We start from the raw sequence: 20,924 nt of genomic DNA on the forward strand, positions 1-20,924 counted from the left end.
AGGAACTCCATTAGCACAGCACCTGGCTTAAATTTAGGACTCAAGAAGTATCAGCAATGATTACTACTGTTGTTATTATTATGAGTATTTCAGGGTTGTTATTATCATCATTATTTAATGCTCACAGTAAATCTGTTGCAGAAACTGTATATTAAAATGAGGCATTAGGATTTTATTTCTGTGGGTTGTAAGTTGGTTTCTCACCACGTCAGCTGTAAATAAAAATAACGCGCATAAGTCCCGATTGAATCCTATGATGTTCGCAGGGCTTCGAACCAGTTTGTTCCAGTTGGAGCAGCTGCTGAGAATTTGCATTTCCACCCTCAGATATACTGAATCAGAACCTGTGTTTAACAAGATCCCCATGTGATTCTTACGTATAAGAAACTTTGAGAACTACTGCTCTACTAGTGATTCTGTGAATTGGTCCCTAACCAGCAGTATTAGCACAGCCTGGGGACTTGTTAGAAATGCAAATTCTCAGCAGGGGCTCGAAACAGAATGAAAATGGTTCTAAGCCCTGGATGCTCATGACATTGTTACTTTTGAAATTTTTATTCCAATGCCTCTAATTAGGAAATTTAATAGATTTCTCTGTTCAGAAGCAAGGCCTGTGCATCGGCTTTTTCAACTCTCCCATATCTCACTACCAATCCCTTATTCTGCTCCTTTAGGATTCTGCTCTCTGTTGTACAGGGAGCATGACAGACTTCTGAACAATTTATCAGTGCTTGAGTGCTAAAAAACTGATAATAGGTTAAGATAAATACCCTTTGCTGCTGTAATGTATATGTTGAATAGGAGAATGGAATTGATCATCTAAACCAAACTCACAAATGCTGGATTGTCAATTAGAATAAAAGTCCAAGGATGGCTCCTTGGCACCCTGCAGCTCTTTGACAACCCAAGACTCTTGCCTTCCAGGGCTCCTTCAAATCTCTCCCACATCTTTGGTTCCCACTCCCCAGTATCCTTCAGCCAGTCCATGCTTTGGAAGTGACATAAGCCACCTGGGACTACACTTTTGGTGAGGGCTCCTGAATACGGGCTTATCTTTTCTTTCTAAACTTACACCTTTGTTGTCCCTTTCTCTCAGATATTTTGGTGGGTTTAATCAGATGAATTAAGAACCTCTGGTGGTGCGGTGGTTAAACATTCTGCTACTAACTGAAAAGTCAGTGGTTTGAACCCACCAGCTGGTCTGCAGGACAAAAATGTGGCAGTCTGCTTCAGTAAAGATTTACAGCCTTGGAAACCCTATGGGGCAGCTCTACTCTGTCCTATAGAGTCACTATGAATTGGAATCACTGGATAGCAAATGGCTTTATCAGATGAACTAATTTGAGCTGGGTATAAAGATTCATGGCAGCTGTGTGTTACCACTCTTGAAAAATTATTTTAATAGCTTTCTTCGTGTTCTCTGAATCTATGGTAGGCAAAGTAGAGTAGATACTTGAGGAAAGGCTTTCTTCCATGTTCAGATCATAAACCAGAAGCTCTCCCTCCCTTTTTGTTTTGTTTTATTTTCTATTCTTTCTCCATGAAGGAAAGGGTTTATGTGCCCTGTGTCTGGGTGGAGGGCTGGGGAGTGGCATAGAAAAAGGACCATTATTTAAGGGCTTTAAAGATGAATTTAAATATGTGATGGACAGAGTTTAGAAAGTACCTTGAAGAACAATCAGTTGATGTAACCTCTTCTGAAGAGACTTCTTCAGGAGATTAAAGCAGAAAAATGACTACCAGTATGGCAGGAGAATTCTTGTAGTATAAGAGTATGAAGAGCAGTGTGAGGCAGAAAGGACTTGGAGTTGTTATCTGGTATATACAACTCCTTGAGGAGAACTTGGTCTGCATTTTAATCTATATTTCTCCAGCATCCATTACAGTGTCCGGTCCATAGTATGCACTAGAGTTATATGAAGAAGGAATGATAGTTGCCTAATGCATTTCCATAGAAAACCAGAGAAAAAAAATAGAGAAAGGTGGAGAATAATCTACTAAATAATGTTTACAGCTTGAAGAGAAAGGAGAGGAAAAGCAAGGGGCAGTAAAGAGCGAAGACTCAGAGGTATAGTATGTACTTGATATTATTTTCAACTAAAATCCTTTTGCAGTAAATATATTTTATGATTGTCTTAAGCAAAATTTCTTTTTGAAAACAATAATTCCTTACAAGTTAAAAAACAAACAAACAAACAAAAAACCTCTTTCGAAGTGTTTTACTATCTTGTAAGCCACCAGCTGAGGTGGATAGAATTTAAACTTCCATTTTTTAATATTATTATAGTGTGCTATACTACACTTGTGTTGAAAATTCTAATGATGTTTATGTAGTGCAAAGCAATAACCGTTCTTGTACCTGTGAGTTAAAACAAACACCTTAATGACACTCTAGGAAAGGGGAGATATATTTTTTTTATGAAACTCTGAGGGCTCATCTATCCGATATCAAGACTCTTTTTCTTTTTTTTTGATCAGTGTTGCTGGCAGACGTTGATATAACTCCTTGGGGGCTATTTTCAAGCCAACATTGTGCCTAGAAGGAATAGGGTATAGGAATAAGGAAGTGTGTTGAACCTTTTTAAAGCAGAGTTGGCACCTCAGTGAATCAAGGACTATGAAGGGAAAGAAACAAGGAAAAAAAGAAGTGATGATGCACCAGAGGAATTATGTCTATCACTAGTTAAAGTCACATTCTTTACTAAATGATTTACTCTGTCTTTTTCTTCCTTTTTTTAGTAATATCGTAACATTTCCTTGCTTTTGCTGCCCTTCAAGATATTAAGGAAAAGCCATCAGTGTGTGCAAATTTAAAAAAATGAATAAAAAATATATATGTATGTTTACGTGGCTGTCCAGTCGGCTGTGATTGATGGTGATCCCATGCATGTCAGAGTAGAACCGTGCTCCGTAGAGTTTTCGGTGGCTGATTTTTCAGAAGTAGATTGACAAATCTTTCTTCTTAGGCACCTCTGGGTGGACTCAAACTGCCAGACTTTTGGTTAGCAGCCAAGCACATGAACTGCCGATACAACCCAGGTACAATGTGTATGTATAAAATACATAAAGCAGCACATATATATGTATACACACACACACACACGAACACACACACACACGTAGTTAGACAAATAAACTACTCTGTTTTCCTAGAGAGAAAAGAGTCCTTGGCTAAAGACTTAATTGAATTCTGGCTACTCCTCTGTCAGTGTGTCGTACTGTGGTGGCTTGTGTGTTGCTGTGACACTGGAAGCTATGCCACCAGTATTTCAAATACCAGCAGGGTCACCCATGGTGGACAGGTTTCAGTGGAGCTTTCAGGCTAAGAGAGACTAGGAAGAAGGACCTGGCTATCTACTTCTAAAAAAACTGACCAGTGAAAGAAAACCTTATGGATAGCAGTGGAACACTGATGCAGTACCGGAAGATGAACCACTCAAAAGAAGATGGGGGAAGAGCTACCTCCTCAAAGTAAAGTCCACCTTAATGACGTGGATGGAGTCAAGCCTTTGGGGCTTTCATGTGCTGATGTGGCACAACTCAAAATGAGAAGGAACAGCTGAAAACATCCACTAATAATCAGAATGTGGAAGATACGAAGTATGAATCTAGAAAAACTGGAAGTAATCAAAAATGAAATGAAATGCATAAAGATTGATATCACAAGCATAAGTGAGCTGAAATGGATTGGTTTTGACCATTTTGAATCAGACAATTATATGTTTGCTATGCCTGGAATGACAAATTGAAGAGGAAGAGTGTTGCCTTCATCCTCAAAAAGAACATTTCAAGATCTATGCTGAAGTACGATGCCGTCAGTGATAGGATAACATCCAAACACCTACAAGGAAGACAAGTTAATATGACTATTATTCAAAATTACGCACCAACCATTAATGCCAAAGATGAAGAAACTGAAGATTTTTACCAACTTCTGCAGTCTGAAATTGACCAAACCTGCAATCAAGATGTGTTGATAACTACTGGTGATTGGAATGTGAAAGTTTGAAACAAAGAAGAAGGATCGGTAGTTGGAAACTTTGGCCTTGGTGATAGAAATGACTCTGCAGGTCTAATGATAGAATTTTGCAGGACCAACGACTTATTCTTCGCAAATATCTTTTTTCTACAATATAAACAGCTAAATGGAATACATGGGAACAAATTGAACGCATCTGTGGAAAGAGAATGGAGAAGCTCAGTATCATCAATCAGAAGACACCCAGAGGCCAACTGCAGAAGAGTCCATCATATTCAAGTTCAAGTTGAAGCTGAAGAAAATTACAAGTCCATGAGAGCCAAAGTACCACTACAGCATATCCCAGCTGAAATTAGAGACCGTTGCAAGAATAGATTTGTCGCATTGAACACTAATGATGGAAGACCAGAGGAGTTGTGGAATGATGTCAAGAATATCATATATGAAGGAAAAAAGATGATTAAAAAGACATGAAAGAAAGAAAAGACAAAAAAGGATGTCAGAAGAGATTCTGCAACTTGCTTTTGAACATCAAGTAGATAAAGCAAATGGAAGAATGTTCAAGTAAAAGAGCTGAATGGAAGATTTCAAAGGGTGGCTTAAGAAGACAAACTAAATTATTACAATAAAATGTGCAAAGACTTGGAGTTAGAAAACAAAAAGGGAATTACATGTTCGCCATTTCTCAAGCTGAAAGAACTGAAAAAAAAATTCAAGCCTTGAGTTGCAATTTTGAAGGAACCTACGGGGAAAATATTAAATGACACAGGAAGCATCAAAAGAAGATGGAAGGGATACAACACACTGTACCAAAAAGAAGTAGTCAATTTCAGGAGGTAGCATATGATCTAGGACCAATGGTAATGAGGAAGAAATGCAAGTTGTACTGAAGGCATTGGCAAAAAACAAGTCTCCAGGAACTGGTGAAAAACCAATTGAGGTATTTCAACAAATGGATGCAATTCTGGAAGTGCCCACTCTTCTATGCCAAGAAATTTGGAAGACAGCTTCCTGACCAACTGACTGAAAGAGGTCTATATTTGTGCCCATTCTAAAGAAAGGTCACGCAACAGAATGTGGAAATTTCAAACACTATCATTAATAGTGTAAATTGTTGCTGAATATAATTAAGAAACATTTAAAACATTACATCAACAGGAAACTGCCAGAAATTCCAGCCAGATTCAGAAGAGGATATGGAACAAGGACATCATTGCTGATGTCAGATGGACCCTGACTGAAAGCAGACAACACCACAAAGATGTTTACCTGTGTTTTATTGACTATGCAAAGGCATTTGGCTGTGTGGATCATAACAAATTATGGATAACATTTTGAAGAATGGGAATTCCAGAACACTTAATTATGCTCATGAGAATTATGTACATAGGCCAATAGGCAGTCATTTAAACAGAACAAGGGGATACTGCATGGTTTAAAGTCAGGAAAGGTGTACGTCAGGGTTGTATCCTTTCACCATACCTATTCAATCTGTATGCTGAACAAATAATCCAAGAAGCCAGACTATATGAAGAAGAATGTGCCATCAGGACTGGAGGAAGACTCATTAACAACTTGCATTATGCAGATGACACAACCTTGCTTGCTGAAAGTGAAGAGGACTTGAAGCACTTACTGATGAAGATCAAAGGCTACTGCCTTCAGTATGGATTATGCCTCAACATAAAGAAAAAAAAAATCATCAGAGCTGGACCAATAAGAAACATCATGATAAATGGAGAAAAGGTTGAAGTTGTCAAGGATTTCATTTTACCTTGATCCACAATCAACAGCCATGGAAGCAGCAGTCAAGAAATCAAACAACATATTGCATTTGGCAAATCTGCTGCAAAAAACTCTTTCAAGTTTTGAAAAACAAATCCGTCACTTTGAGGCCATGCATAGTATACTCAAATGCCTCATATGCATGTGACAGCTGTACGATGAATGAGGAAGACCAAAGAAAAATTGATGCCTTTGAATTATGGTGTTGGGGAAGAACATTGAATATGCAAAGGACTGCCAGAAGAAGGAACAAATTTGTCTTGGAAGAACTACAGCCAGAATGCTCCTTAGAAGCAAGAAGAGCGAGACTTTATCTCAAATATTTTGGACATGTTATCAGAAGGGACCAGTTCCTGGAGAAAGACGTCATTCTTGTTAAAGTATAGGATCAGTGAAAAAGAGGAAGACCCTCAACTAGATGGATTGACAGTGTCTGTAACAATGGGCTCAAACATAGTAATGATTTTGAGGATGGTACAGCCAGACAGTGTTTCATTTTGTTGTACAAAAGGTCATTATGAGTTGGAACCAACTTGAGTGTACCTAATAACAACAACAGAACTTCTCTTTGTTTAACACAAGGTGTGACCCTTAAGAATTACAGGGCTCATACAAACACTACAGAAAATGGCATGGTGCTTCCTCAAATGCTTGACATAGAAATACCTTGTGATTCAGAAATCGCACTCCTAGGTATTTATTCTAGAGATATGAGAGCAGTGACATGAATAGATATATCTACACCCATGCTCATTGCAGCATTATTCACAATAGTAAAAAGATAGAAACATCCTAAGTGTCCATCAATGGATTAATGGAGAAAAGAAATTTGGTACATACATGGAATGAAATACTACACAACAATAAAGAATAAGATGAGTTTGCAAGAATCTTTTAACATGGATGAATCTGGAGGACATTATTCTAAGTCAAATAAATCAAACACAAAAGGACAAATATTGCATGATACCACTTTTATAAAAAGTCAAGAATAAGTATACACGCAGAAAGCGACGTTTGGGAGGGGGAAGGAGGGGGAAAAAAAAAAAGATAGTAGGCGTATGATAATTCTGCTGATGGGAAAGGCAATACCCCGTGTAGGAAGTCAGCACAACTTGACCAAGATAAATGAAGACACTGAAAAGTACGCAAGAATAAAGGACAAGTATGGTAAATGGGGAAACCCTGGTGGCGTAGTAGTTTTGTGCTATGGCTGCTAACCAAAGGGTCGGCAGTTCAAATCCGCCAGGCGCTCCTTGGAAACTCTATGGGGCAGTTCTACTGTTTCCTATAGGGTCTCTATGAGTCAGAATTGACTTGACGGCACTAGGTTTGGTTTTGGTATGGTAAATGGTATAACATATACCATCTTGCAACAACAGTAATAACAAGCAAAAAACCTATAAGTGGTTACATAGGTAGATATGTATGCTATATGGGTGTGGGAACGTGTATGGTTGTACGTGCATGTGCACATATACGTATATTTGTGGGCATATGTGTATACATGTTTGTATGTGCTGCATGTATACTCACATATACAGTAAAGCACATAGGATCAGTTAGGAATACTTCCTAAACCTATCTAAACACCTTATGGGACTGATTTATTGGGCTTGAAGGCTCAGGACCACACTCTCACAGGACAACTAGGTCAATTGGCGTAACTTAATTCACAAAGATAATTGTCATGGTTTGAACTACGTCCCCCCAAAATGTGTGTATCAACTTGGTTAGGCCATATGTGGTTGTCCTTCATTTTGTGATTGTAATTTTATATTGAGAGGATTAGGGTGGGATTGTAACACCACCTTTACTCAGGTTATGCCCCTGATCCAAGGTAAAGGGAGTTTCCCTGGAGCGTGGTCTGTACCACCCTTTATCTCTCAAGATATAAAAGGGAAGGGAAGCAAGCAGAGAGTTGGGGACCTCATACCACCAAGAAAGCAGCACCAGAAGCAGAACGCATCCTCTGGACACGGGGTCTCTGTGCCTGAGAAGCTTCTCAACCAGGGAAAGATTGAGAACAAAGACCTTCCTCCAGAGCCGACAGAGAGAGAAGGCCTTCCCTGGAAGCCAACATTCTGAATTTGGACTTGTAACCTACTAGACTCTGAGAAAATAAATTTCTCTTTTTTAAAGCCATCTGCTTGTGGTATTTCTGTTATGGCAGCAGTAAATAACTAAGACAATAATGTTTTACGTCCTACTTTGGTGAGTAGCATCTGCAGTATTAAAAGTTTGTGAGCAACCATCTGAGATAAAATTAACGGCCTCTTTCTGTCTGGAGCAAAGGAGAGTGACAGAAACCAAAGACTCAAGAAAGAAATTAGGACACAGGATTAATGGCCCACATGAACCATAGCCTCTACTAGTCTGAGAACAGAAGAACTACATAGTGCCGGGCTACCACCACTGACTCTTCTGACCAGAGACACAATAGAATGTCATGGTTATAATGGGTGAAAAATGTAGAACAAAACTCAAATTCACAAAAAAGACCAGACTTCCTGGTCTGATAGAGACTAGAGGAACCCTGAGACTATTGCCCTAATATACCCTTTTAACTTGGAATTGAAACTACTTCCAGAGGTCATCTTTCAGCCAAGCAATAGATTGGCCTATAAAATAAATAATACCACCTGTGAGGAATGTGCTCCTTTAAACAACTATATGAGAACAAACAGCCAATATGTATCCAGAAGCAAAGATGAAAAGGCAAGGAGGAACAGGGAAACTGGATAGATGGAAATGCGGAAGGCAGGGTGGAAACAATGAGAGTGCTAACCAATGTCAAGGAGCAATTTGTGTATGAATTGTTGAACAGAAATCCAGTTTGCTGTGTAAACTTTCACCTAAACCACAATAAAATATTAAAGAAAATAATAATAAAGAAGTGTACGGCTCAGGACCAGCTCTTACTTCTTTCTCCTTGTGAGCAACACTGTGCGTGGGGCAAGTGGCATGCAGTGTACAAGCTAATACACTGTGGGCCACATGCTGCTGGGAGCACTCTATTTGCAACGATTACAAAAATCAACTGATTTTAGCAGATTTTTTTTTTTATGACAAATAAAATCTTGCAATATATTTAAATTTTCAGTTGGTAGCTATGGAGTTGTCATCGTTGTTTGCAAAAATGACCATTTAAAGGAGTGGCACTTTTCTTTCTTTAAATGACACAAACACTTCTATTAAAGTCTCTGGCTAAATTTCCAGTTGTTAGCAGGAAGCTGCTGTCTGACCAGTTTAGACTAGATTTAAGTGTAACATGGAGACTCATCAAGTTCTTTGAGATTGTGTTATAGGGTGTGATGGTTAATTTTATGTGTCAACTTATCTAGGCTATGGTTCCCATGTTATCATATATACATAAAGTCACTTGTTCTGTTTCTCTAGACAAACCTTACTAAGACACAGGCTTCCTCAAAATATGTTTTATGCATATGGAGCTTCCTTGCTCCTTGATTTTAGAAAGGCAGGATGTCTGAGAAAAAAGGGCAACATACAGCCAACCATGTCATCCTGTTCAAGCATGCACATGATTTATTTAAGTATTCTCCAAAAGTCTATTTTTTCCAGCATAATGCAGATATTATGCTACCCTTTGAAATAATATATATGAATCTCAAACAAAATTGTCAAAAACAATGGCCTTGGTTACTCCATATGGTACACAGAAATAATTACATTTCACTTACAGTACACAGATGCACTTAACACAGTTGTCAATAATCAGTCACCACCAACACAGTATATTTGAAAATCACCTAAAACAGCAAAACGTTTTTTTTTTTCTTTTTCAAAATTCTAAAGAAAGTAACAGTTTTGGATAAACAATAAGTTGAAAGAGGAGGCAAAAATTGTTAATTGAAATAATCTAACTGCATTTCTTTTATTTAATATTAAGACCATGAAAAGAAAACTTCACATTGGGAAGCAAAACACCTAAATAGGTCTGCATTGTGGTTTTCTTAGTCTAGCTTTAAAAAGTTTTTCAATAAATGCCATCAAAGAAGTTTCACTATACATCTGCTCTAGAAGCGTACAGTGACATGAGGCAAGTGCTAATAATTGTTAATATTCACACTGTTGGAAGATTAGTAACTTTTTAAAATACATACTAGGAATAAAGCCAGATCTTCCCAAGGGATAGTAAAGTTTATCTTACTTTCATTCAGCAAATATTTATTGAGCATCTACTGTGTGCATAGCACTGTTTTAGAAGCTATTCTAGAAATGGGAAGCAAGGTCAATTTCTGGATTTACTTTAAAATGGTTCAATTAATTTCACTTTTATGATAAACTATGATAAGCATTTAAAAATCCCTATAATAGAGGGATAATTATTAACTCTTTCCATGTATGGAAGCTAAACTTTATTCCTTACAGTGGTGGTTTGGAGTGAACAAAACTTTTTATTTGATGTAAAACTTTTTTACACTGTCACGTGCGGATGTATCTGCAGATATATTTTTAGAGATGAAAAGGTAGAAAGAGTTTTCATTTAAATGTACATAGAGATCAACTTTGCGTCATCAAACTCTTGTCCTCCTGATGCAGTGGAGAAAATTGCTCCTTGGAATATGTAGGAAACCTTCTGAGATTAATTTGTGCTGCCCTCCTGAATGGTGTGGAGATGGTTCTTTCATCAAATATTGCTACATAAAGCACTCCAGTTTATCCCTGCATTTCAATTCACATCAGTTATTCTCAAAATGTATTTGAGATCTAAAGCAAAATAAATAATATATCAAGTAAAATTCTGGGGTCATTGATCCTGTTCTATGAGTCCCAGCCAACTGTTTTCATGAAACATCTAGTAATATATCCAATATCTGGCTTTTCCATAACAACAAAGAGGCTAGAGATAATTCAGAGATGTCAACTCCTTTTTTTCCCAAAGCTTTGACAAGGGGATTGATGATAATTACTTGCAAAAGTATGAAAGTCATTTGAACTACAAAAGCTAGTCCAGTTGATGGTGATACACCCAATACAAAGGTGCTACAGAAATACAGGAACAGATAATGGACGTTATCACAGGAATACAGCCGACCAAAGGATATTATTGAAAAACATTTATGGCATAATAGTTTTGGATTTAAAAAGCTACCTCAAACTTGGCCACACCAGAACTTTTTCTATGAATGTAACTCATACTGTATCTATGAAGACCTGGAAAGTACAACAACAAAAAATCCTGATTCCTGATACAACAGGTATACAATGAATTATTGCAGTTGTAACAGTATCTAGGTGCAAGGTGAAACGATAATTAATACTAACTATCTGAACACTTTTTTTTTTATCTGAACACTTTAGCTTTACTAATGAGCATCCCCGTGAGAAATACTGCAGCTCTAAAAGGAGTTTATTTGCACAGCCCACCATAGAACATGAATGATCGGCTTGTTGTAAGTGCACAGAAATTCCGCCTTTCTACAATTATAGTTTATCATGCCTATTCTGAAGACAACGCAAGGGAACTGAGATCACTGCTCCAAAGAATTCTAGCATGCATTATGATGGTATTTCCTTCAGTCAATACAAATGTATTACATGAGTCCTTTTTTTTTAAATATGTAATAATCTTCATCATAGCCAATGCTTATGGTTTTAACAGGAAAAAAAATTATCAAAATGTTTCCATTTTTTGTGGTGGCTGTTGTTTTGCATTCAACTGGAACATTATGTTCAAAGATTTATTTTATTAAAAAAGAGTTCTGGTCCTAAGAAGCATGGATAGGTGGCATTTCATTGTGCTCATTCACAAAGTCAAAGGGCCACAGAATATTTTGCTGTCTAACAGGTCGAAGTCTGTCTGGAAATGCCGTTTGGTGGTCTTGTTCACATCCTCAAGTTCAGGAGCTATGTTTTGGTCTCACTACCAACCTCCTTGCTTCACCGTTTTAATCTGAGAAAGGTTTAGCGTTTCTTCTTTCTTCCGCATTAAGGATTCTTTTCACAGCCCAGGCTCACATTCTCTTAGACTTTATTCCCATTTGTTTTACAAAGCAGACACTCGAACAATATTCCCTCCTGAGTATTCAGGAGATTCTGGCCTGTCATCTCCTTCTGGTGTGGTTACTGGAGGTGTTGGGATGCTTACTATTGCTGTAGTCACATAAGGTTGTTCACAGTTTAGTTTAACACACTCTTCCATTTTGGCATTTAAACTTGACCGGCTGATGAGAAAAAAAAAAAAAAAGATTTAAGAAAGTAAGTTGTTTCACTGAATTTTTTTTTTCCATACAACTGAGGTATATGTTTTAAAGTTGATAAGTAAAGGAGACCTAGTTGTGCAGTGGTTAAGTGCTTGACTGCTAACTGAAAGGTCAGTGGTTTGAACCTACCAGTGGTTTCAAGGGAGAAAGATGTGGCAGTCTGCTTCAGTAAAGATTTACAGCCTTGGAAACACTGTGGGGCAGTTCTGTTCTGTCCTACAGGGTCGCTATGAGTTGGAATTGACTGGACAGCAGTGGGTTTCGTTGGTTTGGTGAGGTGAACATTAATCAGGTCACTAACATTAAATAGATACCTAAAAGCCAGCTCAATTTGGTTCAAACAGTGTTTTTCAAACAAAGTATATAAAAAAAACCCTATTCCACAAAAATGCAAGAAAAAGGGTCAGGTAAGTTTTCGGGAGCCAGGGCTGAGCAAAAAATAGATAATTTTTTTAAGACAGGACCTCTGAGAGGTTTGAGAAACCATTTTAAATGAGACATACTATCTAGGTCTTATGGATTGAATTGTGCTCCCCCAAAATACGTATTGTAAATCCTAATCCCTACACCTATGGTTGGAGCCCTGGTGGCATGGTTGTTGAGTGTAGCTGCTAACCAAAAAGGTTGGCAGGTCTGAATCCACCAGCTGCTTCTCAGAAATCCTATGAGGCAGTTCTACTCTGTCCTACAGGATCACTAGGAGACGAAATGCATTTGGTTTTTCCGTGTACCTGTGGTTATAATCCCATTTGAGGGCGGGTTTTCTTTGTTATGTTAATGAGGCAGTATTAGTGTGGGAAGTGTTTTAAATCAATCTCTTTTGAGATTAAAGAAGAACAGACTAAGGAAGCAAGCAGGGGTGGGGAAGATAGATGCCATGCCACATGAAGATCATCAAGGGGCCAAGGAACAGAAGCTAAAAATAGACAAGGACCTTCCTTCAGATTGGACAAAGAGAGCCTTGCCTTAGAGACGGCACCCTAAATTCATACTTCTAGCCTCCTAAACTGTGAGAAAATAAATTTCCGTTTGTTAAAATCACTCACTTGTGGTATTTCTGTTACAGTAGTACTAGATAGCTAAGACACTAAACTAGAAAAAGTAAACAAACAAACCCACTGCCGTTGAGTCAAGTCCGACTCATTGTGGCCCTATAAAACAGAATAGAATGGCTCCATAGGGTTTCCAAGGCTGCAATCTTTACGGAAGCAGACTGCCACATCTTTCTCCCACAGAGTGGCTGGTATGTTCTAATAGCAGACTTTTTGGTTAGCAGCCAACCACTTTAACCATTGTGCCACCAGGGCTCCTTGGCCACATGTTAAAACCCCCAAAAGTTAGTTATTACTATCTCATACTTCAAAGTGTTCCAAAGTGGCATTCTTGCATGAATTTTATACTCTATGCAGGGAAGTGGGAGAAAGGAGAAGGGGCGAAAAGGTATAAACAGAAGCTTAAAAACATTTTTATTTTCACAGAAAACCATTAAAATGTTAATATATTAAGATTTTCTTTCCAAACTTCTCCACTTTCTACTTTGCTTTGTGATAATGTAAACTCAGGGGCAGAATATCTTAGCGATAGAAATCTTTCATTGCTCCCAATTTGAATGTGCTGGTCCCAGAGAATTCTGGATCCCATCCAAGTTTTCAGCAAAGGTTGTTGAATGCTGGCAAAGAAGTAGGGCTGAATCAATAGACTGATATTCTAAAAACAGAAGCTATTTCATGTGATGAAAAAAGTAAAATTATTTTTAAAAATTTGTACCATTTAAATGTACTACTTACTATTACACATATATGTTTATGGTAAATACAAATAGTAAATAAAGAAAAACAAAGGGAAAATATAAATATCAAAATATCACTTACATTGTCCCTAAACCAGAGATAAAGTTTTAACATTTCACTACTTTTTTTTTTTCCATGTTGGATTGATTTTGTGTTTGCTATGGTCAAAAACACCTTTATGATCGAAATTGCCTGTTGATTCAAGAGTTTTGTGTAGGCATAGTTTTGATTTTCACTGGTACATGGAATGTGTTGATGTAGTTTTACGTGCTGCCGGATAATTTTCAATCATAGCCATGCCAATTTTGTCTGTCTCTTTCAGTAGTGTTGACTATTATTTCAGGCTCCTCGAGTTTACATAAGGGACCCTTGAGTATATAGGTCCTGGCTCAAAAAGAAAAGAATGTGGTGTTGAAGAGGCAGAAAGACATTTGTGTGTGTCCGACCGTCTTTTTCTTTCTACCCTCTTGATGCTGATACAACGGGTACTTCTGACCCTTAATGACTATGCCAGTACCTCAGTTTTCCTACCTGTTACAGCATCAGTTTTGTCTCATTCTAAACCCTGACAGCTAGAATTTAGGTGCTACAGAGATAGCAGCATGACTGACAAACAAACGCATAGCTGTGGAGTTGATTCTGGCTCATAGCGACCCTACAGGACAGAGTACAACTGCTGTATAGTTTCCAAGGAGAGGCTGGTGGCTTCAAACTGCCGACCTTTTGGTTAGTAGCCTTAGCTCGCCATAGCTCTTATCCACTCCGCCACCAGGGCATGACTGAAGGAGGAGCTATAACCTGTGAGCCAGCACAGGCGTGTATACACAACTCAGGTTCATTCCAACAGGTACCTGTTCGATAGTGGTGTTCTCTCCACACATCTGATCTGAATCGTACTGAGTTCCTGCACGCTGCCTCGGTGGCTCCCTGATACGTTGGCATTTGGGATGCGGAAAGTTTTTTTGTGTCGTCGTGAACAGCAAGTGCTAGTGACTCCTTGTGACGAGAGAGAGGGACTGTGACTTGAAGGGCGATTGACAGTTGAAACTTCCATGCAGCTTTCTTCAAAGACTTGTTCATCCACGAACTCGTGATTCTGCTCCACGTTTGTGAGAGCATGTAAAGAAAGCACAGAAACACAATTTTTTTAATTAACAGAAAAGGAAATGCATGGCAATGCTTTGAGAACTCAACTGTGCTCCATGCATAGACTCTATCCAACAGATAACTAACACTATCAAAGGCCCTTCTTTTTGGCATTTGTGCGGATGTAAAACCCATCCAGTTTGACCCTGAGATGGATACATGCAGGCTGATTTAGTCTATTAATTGACTGACTTAATCTTGAAATGTTATTTGCTAATGTCAACATAAAATCTAATCATTATAAACTAAAAACAAAAAAAAACTAAAGAAACCTTTAAAAACCCTTAAACTATTAAAAACAAATACAGAAATTACCTCGAGGGAACTTACAGATTCACACTGACTTTATATTTTTAAACGGATTGAAGCAATGGAAAAGAGACCATTTTAAAAGAATGCCCCAAGTCAGATTGTCTGTTACATATTAGCAAATATTTTCACATGGAATTGAAAAGATTTTCTTATTAGAAAATGAGATACTTAACACACTTCTCATTTTCTTAGATTCTCCTCTAAAATCCCAAGCATATAGAAAAATAGGATTCATTAGTTAAATAAGTAAAATACATTTATCTGCAAAATGTGTCACTTTGTCTTTGACGTGGAAAGAGTTAGCACTGAACTTTTGTGGTCTGGTATCTTATTTTTGGGATCCATCATTAACTCCACTCATGATCTATGCCTGCATGCAGAGTTCTTCCACCCGACCTTCTTGAATTCCATTCCGGAAACAAAGAGTGATGGTCCTCATTTCACATACACTGTTTTATAGAAATGAGGTATACATTTTGCTTTAAAAATTTTCAATGAAGAATTGCCTTCTAAAATGCCAAAGCAAGAATTTAACCTCAGAAATACAAGAGAAAACATTTTTGTTCTGACCTACTGGAGAATGATTTCAATCACTATTTTCCTTTCGTGTGGGTGGGAATAGTCTTATAATGGAAAGCTTTGCACATACCAAATTCCACTTAGCCATCTTTCATCCTAAAATACTAGTAAAACAATTGAAGCAATTCACTGCCTAATAGAAAATAGATTGTTTAGTTACTCGTTTGGTCGTTTCTTTGCTGAGACAAGCATTTTGAAAGAAATGAAATTTACCATTTTACTGTTTAAAGTTCAGAGAAAAATGTAATCAGAAAGGACAGAATTTCACATTAAATATTAAATTTCAGAGAAGAAATATAATGCACAAAGGATTCACAATTTGTTTTATTTTCTTGTAATGCACTTTTCACACACATAGCACAAGTTACAAGGCATGAGATACTAATGTCCTCACCAGGAATTAGAAGTGAAGAAGCCATTCTGTTGCTCGTTACCGTGATATCTTATATACAGCTCAATTTAAACTGTAGCAATTTATGTTAAGTAATTTTTTGCTTAAAAAATCCTAAATGATAAAATATTGGCTAAAAGGAAAGTAAAAGCAAAGAAAAACTGGGATAAACATAAACATATGCTATTATTAACATATCACTTAATCTTTGGAGATTTAACATAATATTATAGATAGACATGTTCATAACTTTATTTAAAATGCAAATGTAATCATGTAACAACCCTGTTAAAACCCTTAAAAAACTTTTCATTTATAATGAAATAAAGTCCAAAATCCTTCACATCGCCTCGGAGGCCTGGATTATCTGGCACACCTGCCTTCACCTCTGCCTCCTCTTCTCCCATGCTAATAACCTCTCCTTCTGGCCAACCACAAACTCTTTCACATCCTCTTAGGCCAAGTTCTTGCCTTTCTTTAGGTAAGCCTATCACCTTGGCCCCTCCATTTCTTTGCCTAATTATCTCCTGGTCAGTCATCCTTTCGTTCTTGTTTTGGACTGAATTGTGTCCCCCACCTCGCCCCACCAAGAAAAGAAAAATACATGTTGAAGTCCTAACCCCTGGGACATGTGAACATGACCTTGTTTGGAAATAGCGTCTTTGATGATGTTGTTGTTGTTGTTAGGTGCCGACTCATAGTGACGCTATGCACAATAGAATGAAACACTACCCGGTCATGCACCATCCTCAAAACTGTTGCTATGCTTGAGCCCACTGTTGCAGCCACTGTGTCAATCCATCTCATTGAGGGCCTGTGTTATCAGTTAAATTAAGATGAGGTCATGCTAGAGTAGGGTGGGCACTAATCCTATCTGAGTGGTGTCCTGATAATAGACGAAAAGAGACAGACACACAGAGAGGAAGGACAGCCATGTGAAGACATGTCTGCAAGCTAAGGAGTGTCTAGGGTTACCAAAGCCAGGAAAGGCAAGAAAGAATCTTTCCCTGGAAACTTGGAGGGAGCTGGGAACTATGGACATGTTGATTTGGACTTCCAGCCTCCAGAATTGAGAGACAATATAATTTCTATTCTAATAAGCCACCTAGCTTGTGATCCTTTGTTGTGCAGCCCCAGGAAGCTAATAGAGTTCTCAAGTTCTTCCAGGAAGCCTTGCCTGATCCCGTACCTTCATGACTCTGTTCTCTTTGCCTCATTCCACTGTGACCCCATCATTGCTTCTGTTGCCCACTGCCCTTCTCCAGTAAATCAGTGCTTTGTCCTATACATGGAAACTCCACGGCGGAAGGGGCCATGCCTGACTTCACGGTGTATCTTGAGTCTGGCTCACTGTCTGTCTTCACACAGTAGGTAAATAATACATATTTGTTGAATAACTAGATGACTAAATGAATAAATGGGTGGACAATATACTGGAATTCAGAATTGAAATATGCATCTCTGGTAAGTCAGTGAGCCAACCTGATTTAAATATGGTGAAAGTCTTTTCTGCTCTGTAGTCACAGACTGATTCCTACCAACAAGCTGGCTGAGGGGTGGGTGCTTTGTCAATTAGGAGGTCCTGGTAAATGCAGAAATGCCAACTCAGTCTTCAACCCCGAAGGGCATAAAAAAAAAAAAAAAAGCTGGCTGAGGGGTGGGTGCTTTGTCAATTAGGAGGTCCTGGTAAATGCAGAAATGCCAACTCAGTCTTCAACCCCGAAGGGCATAGCACCAGTTAAATGTGTCATTTTTCTTATTAGAACATTTTTTATTATCTTTTTATCTCTATTCATTATGCCTGTGAAAGAAATGCTTATATTCAGTTCTTTTCTTTTTTTTTTTTTTTGTTATTGATATTAGTATTTTCTTTATCCAGGAATCAGTAACATTTGAACTATATTTTTTTGCCCTTGTTTTTTAATCACCATTTTAGGAATCAGGAAAAAAAGATATTTTGTAAGACTTGCAGTCAGCTGTTAGAAGACAACTTTCCAACAGCATTTAGCTGATATATATATATATTTTATTGTACTTTAGGTGAAAGTTTACAGAACAAGCTAGTTTCTTCTCACCAAACAGTACACACATGTCAGCACTCTCCCTTCCCAACCCTGTGTTCCCTATTACCAGCTTTCCTGTTCCTTCCTACCTTCCAGTCCCTGCCCCAGGGCTGGTACACCCTTTAGTCTTATTTTGTTCCATGGGCCTGTTCAATCTTTGGCTGAAGGGTGAACCTTAGGAGTGACCTCATTACCGAGCTGAAAGGGTGTCTGGGGGCCATACTTTCAGGGTTTCTCTGTCCCCGTCAGAAATTCTAACTCAGAAAGACCAGACTTGCTGGCCTGATAGCTGATGTCTTAAAGAAAACAACTAAGGCTAATAATAATGCCTAAGTACGTATCTACAATGCCTTCTAAGATGAAATGGGCTCAAACATAGCCATAATTGTGAGGATGGCGCAGGACAGGGCAGTGCTTCATTCTGTTGTACATAGAGTTGCTGTGAGTTGGAACCAACTCAACGGCACCTAACATAACAACAAGTTGGAATGGCACTGTGGTCTTCCAAAGTCATTTCAAATATCGTTTTTTTTTTTTTTTCACTTTTTAGTATGTTTTCCAGTGATGCGGACAGTGGACTCACACTTGGAAGCATTAAGCAGTCACAAAACCAAATGGGATTACTGTCCTGTGACATGCGCAGCAGGCAGGCAGGCAGGCCGGCTCCTTACCGTGGTTTTTTCCAGGCAGTGAAGCAGGTGGTGGTGCTGGGTTTCAAAGCTGGAGCCGGATTTGCTCACAAAGGCTTGCTCTTCCTCTGAGGACTGTTAACACAGAGAAGACAAGGGTGCTTCCTGGTTTATTTTGCAAACAATGAGAACCTCAGTGATACATTTCCACAGGAGAGATCTGGCCTATTTTTTTTTTTTTAGATTAAAGGGCAGCTTTTTTTTTTTTTTCTAAAGCAAAAGAGACAAATGTGTAGTTGCTTTTAAGTTTGAAGCTTGGTATTGACATTTCAGTCAAATTAGCAGTCTTGTCTTTTAGATACGCCTCCCCGAATTGAAAATTTAAATTGTTTTTACATTCAACTATCTTTGTAAGCCTGGAAGCCGTTGTTTTTGGATAACAAAATTTAACCTAATACTTAGATAATCTCGAAACAACTACCTCAAGGCTACTTTGTAAGTAAAGATAATTGCAATCTTAAATATTAAAGCAAAGTTTTGAGGTAAAAGTAAAGTTTCTGAATTGTATTTTATACTGTGTGAACTTCATAACACAGAGTAGTGTGTTCTTCTCTATTAAAAATAAAGGAAGTCATCACATCATCCCCCAAAGAACTTTTAAGGAACATAAATATTTTTGAAATAAAAATAAATTAGGTGTTTGAGTTTCTGAGAATGTGTTGACTTCTCCCATGATAACATGAGTCACTGCAGAAATACTACCCAGTCATGAATGGGAATCTTGATTTGCTGCCAACATCCCACAGCGGGGTTTCAAACCTGCTAGAGCCAACTGGGGAGTCTCTGTGTGGTGAAAACAGTTAATGCGCTTCATTGCTAACTGAAAGCTTAGAGGTTTGAGTCCATTCAGAGTTACCTCATTAGGAAGCCCTGGTGATCTACTTCCAAAAAAACCTGTCATTGAAAACCCCATGTAGCACAGCTCTACTGATACAAGCGGGGTCTCCATGAGCCTGAATTGACTCAAGGGCAACTGGGTCAGAGCCAATTGTGATGCATAGCATGAAGCTATTTAAAAAAAAAAAGGATTCTTTTGTTGTTTCAGTAGCCTTTTTCATAATTACCCACAATAAAATTACATGGTTAAATAAAACTAAATCGATCTCACATCAATACATTGAACCTTTGAGAATACGAAGTGCTTGACTGTACCTGTAGCTGATTACTGAGTAAGCCATTCCGTTTGCTCTGCATGTAAGCGTTTGCACTTCCACTTTTGGCTGCCCGGATCCTAGCCAGTCTGGCTTTCTATGGAAGAAGAAAAATGAATGTCCCGTTAATACTTACGTATTGTATTTCTTAAACCAGAGAATGCACTCTTGGGTAAGTCCTAATGTCAGCATACATATTTTTAACAGTTTGTTAGATTTTCACATGTAACTATTGAGAACTAAATTTTCACTATTTTGAGGAACTCATTTTAGTATTTATCAGCAAAGTCAACTAACCCCGTTGGAGCTGGGTTATGCATTTAAGAACAGTAGTTAAGTCTTTACAGTCATTATCATTTCTGTCAATTGTGTGAAGAGAAAAATAGTGGTATTACTTTACTCATATTTTCACTTATCCCAATCTGAGTGCCTTAATGAAATGAAGACCAGTAACCAAGAGAAGCAGCTGCCAGCTCTTCTCTTTCATTTAAAACTAATGTTCTTTTTAAAATTACTACCTATGTTCCAGGAACCAACTGCCTGTTTTTTTTTTTTTTTTTTAAGAACCATTACTCAGCTGTTCTCTACCCTCAACTGTAAAATTTTGTTTTTGCAATTATCTTGTAAAATTGGCCAATGTACACCCCATGCTGAACAACACGGGTCTCTAAAAATTCTAATGATTTATTTTGACTATTGGCATCGTGTCAATAGCGAATGTACGTAAAGAAGTAATTGGGATGGTTTGGACAAGAACTTTCCTGGAAACTTACCCAATAAAGTCTCCTTTTTGCTCCCTTTGTAAACAACCC

The 20,924-nt window shown here is 38.0% G+C and overlaps 1 protein-coding gene across 1 annotated transcript in view; it reads right to left on the minus strand.

The window, feature by feature from the left end:
* Positions 1–11,358: 11,358 nt before the first annotated feature.
* KCND2 (potassium voltage-gated channel subfamily D member 2) overlaps positions 11,359–20,924 on the minus strand; it is a 558,045-nt gene continuing 548,479 nt past the window's right edge. The window contains exons 3-6 of the mRNA XM_049894139.1: positions 20,114–20,209; positions 18,944–19,036; positions 14,633–14,877; positions 11,359–11,952 (exon numbers count right to left, since the gene is read on the minus strand). Coding sequence (XP_049750096.1) covers positions 11,775–11,952; positions 14,633–14,877; positions 18,944–19,036; positions 20,114–20,209 — 612 coding nt within the window. The 3' untranslated portion in view covers positions 11,359–11,774. The remainder of the gene's footprint in view (positions 11,953–14,632; positions 14,878–18,943; positions 19,037–20,113; positions 20,210–20,924) is intronic.

The sequence above is a fragment of the Elephas maximus genome, chromosome 8, assembly GCF_024166365.1.
Source record: "Elephas maximus indicus isolate mEleMax1 chromosome 8, mEleMax1 primary haplotype, whole genome shotgun sequence".
NCBI classification, from domain to species: domain Eukaryota; kingdom Metazoa; phylum Chordata; class Mammalia; order Proboscidea; family Elephantidae; genus Elephas; species Elephas maximus.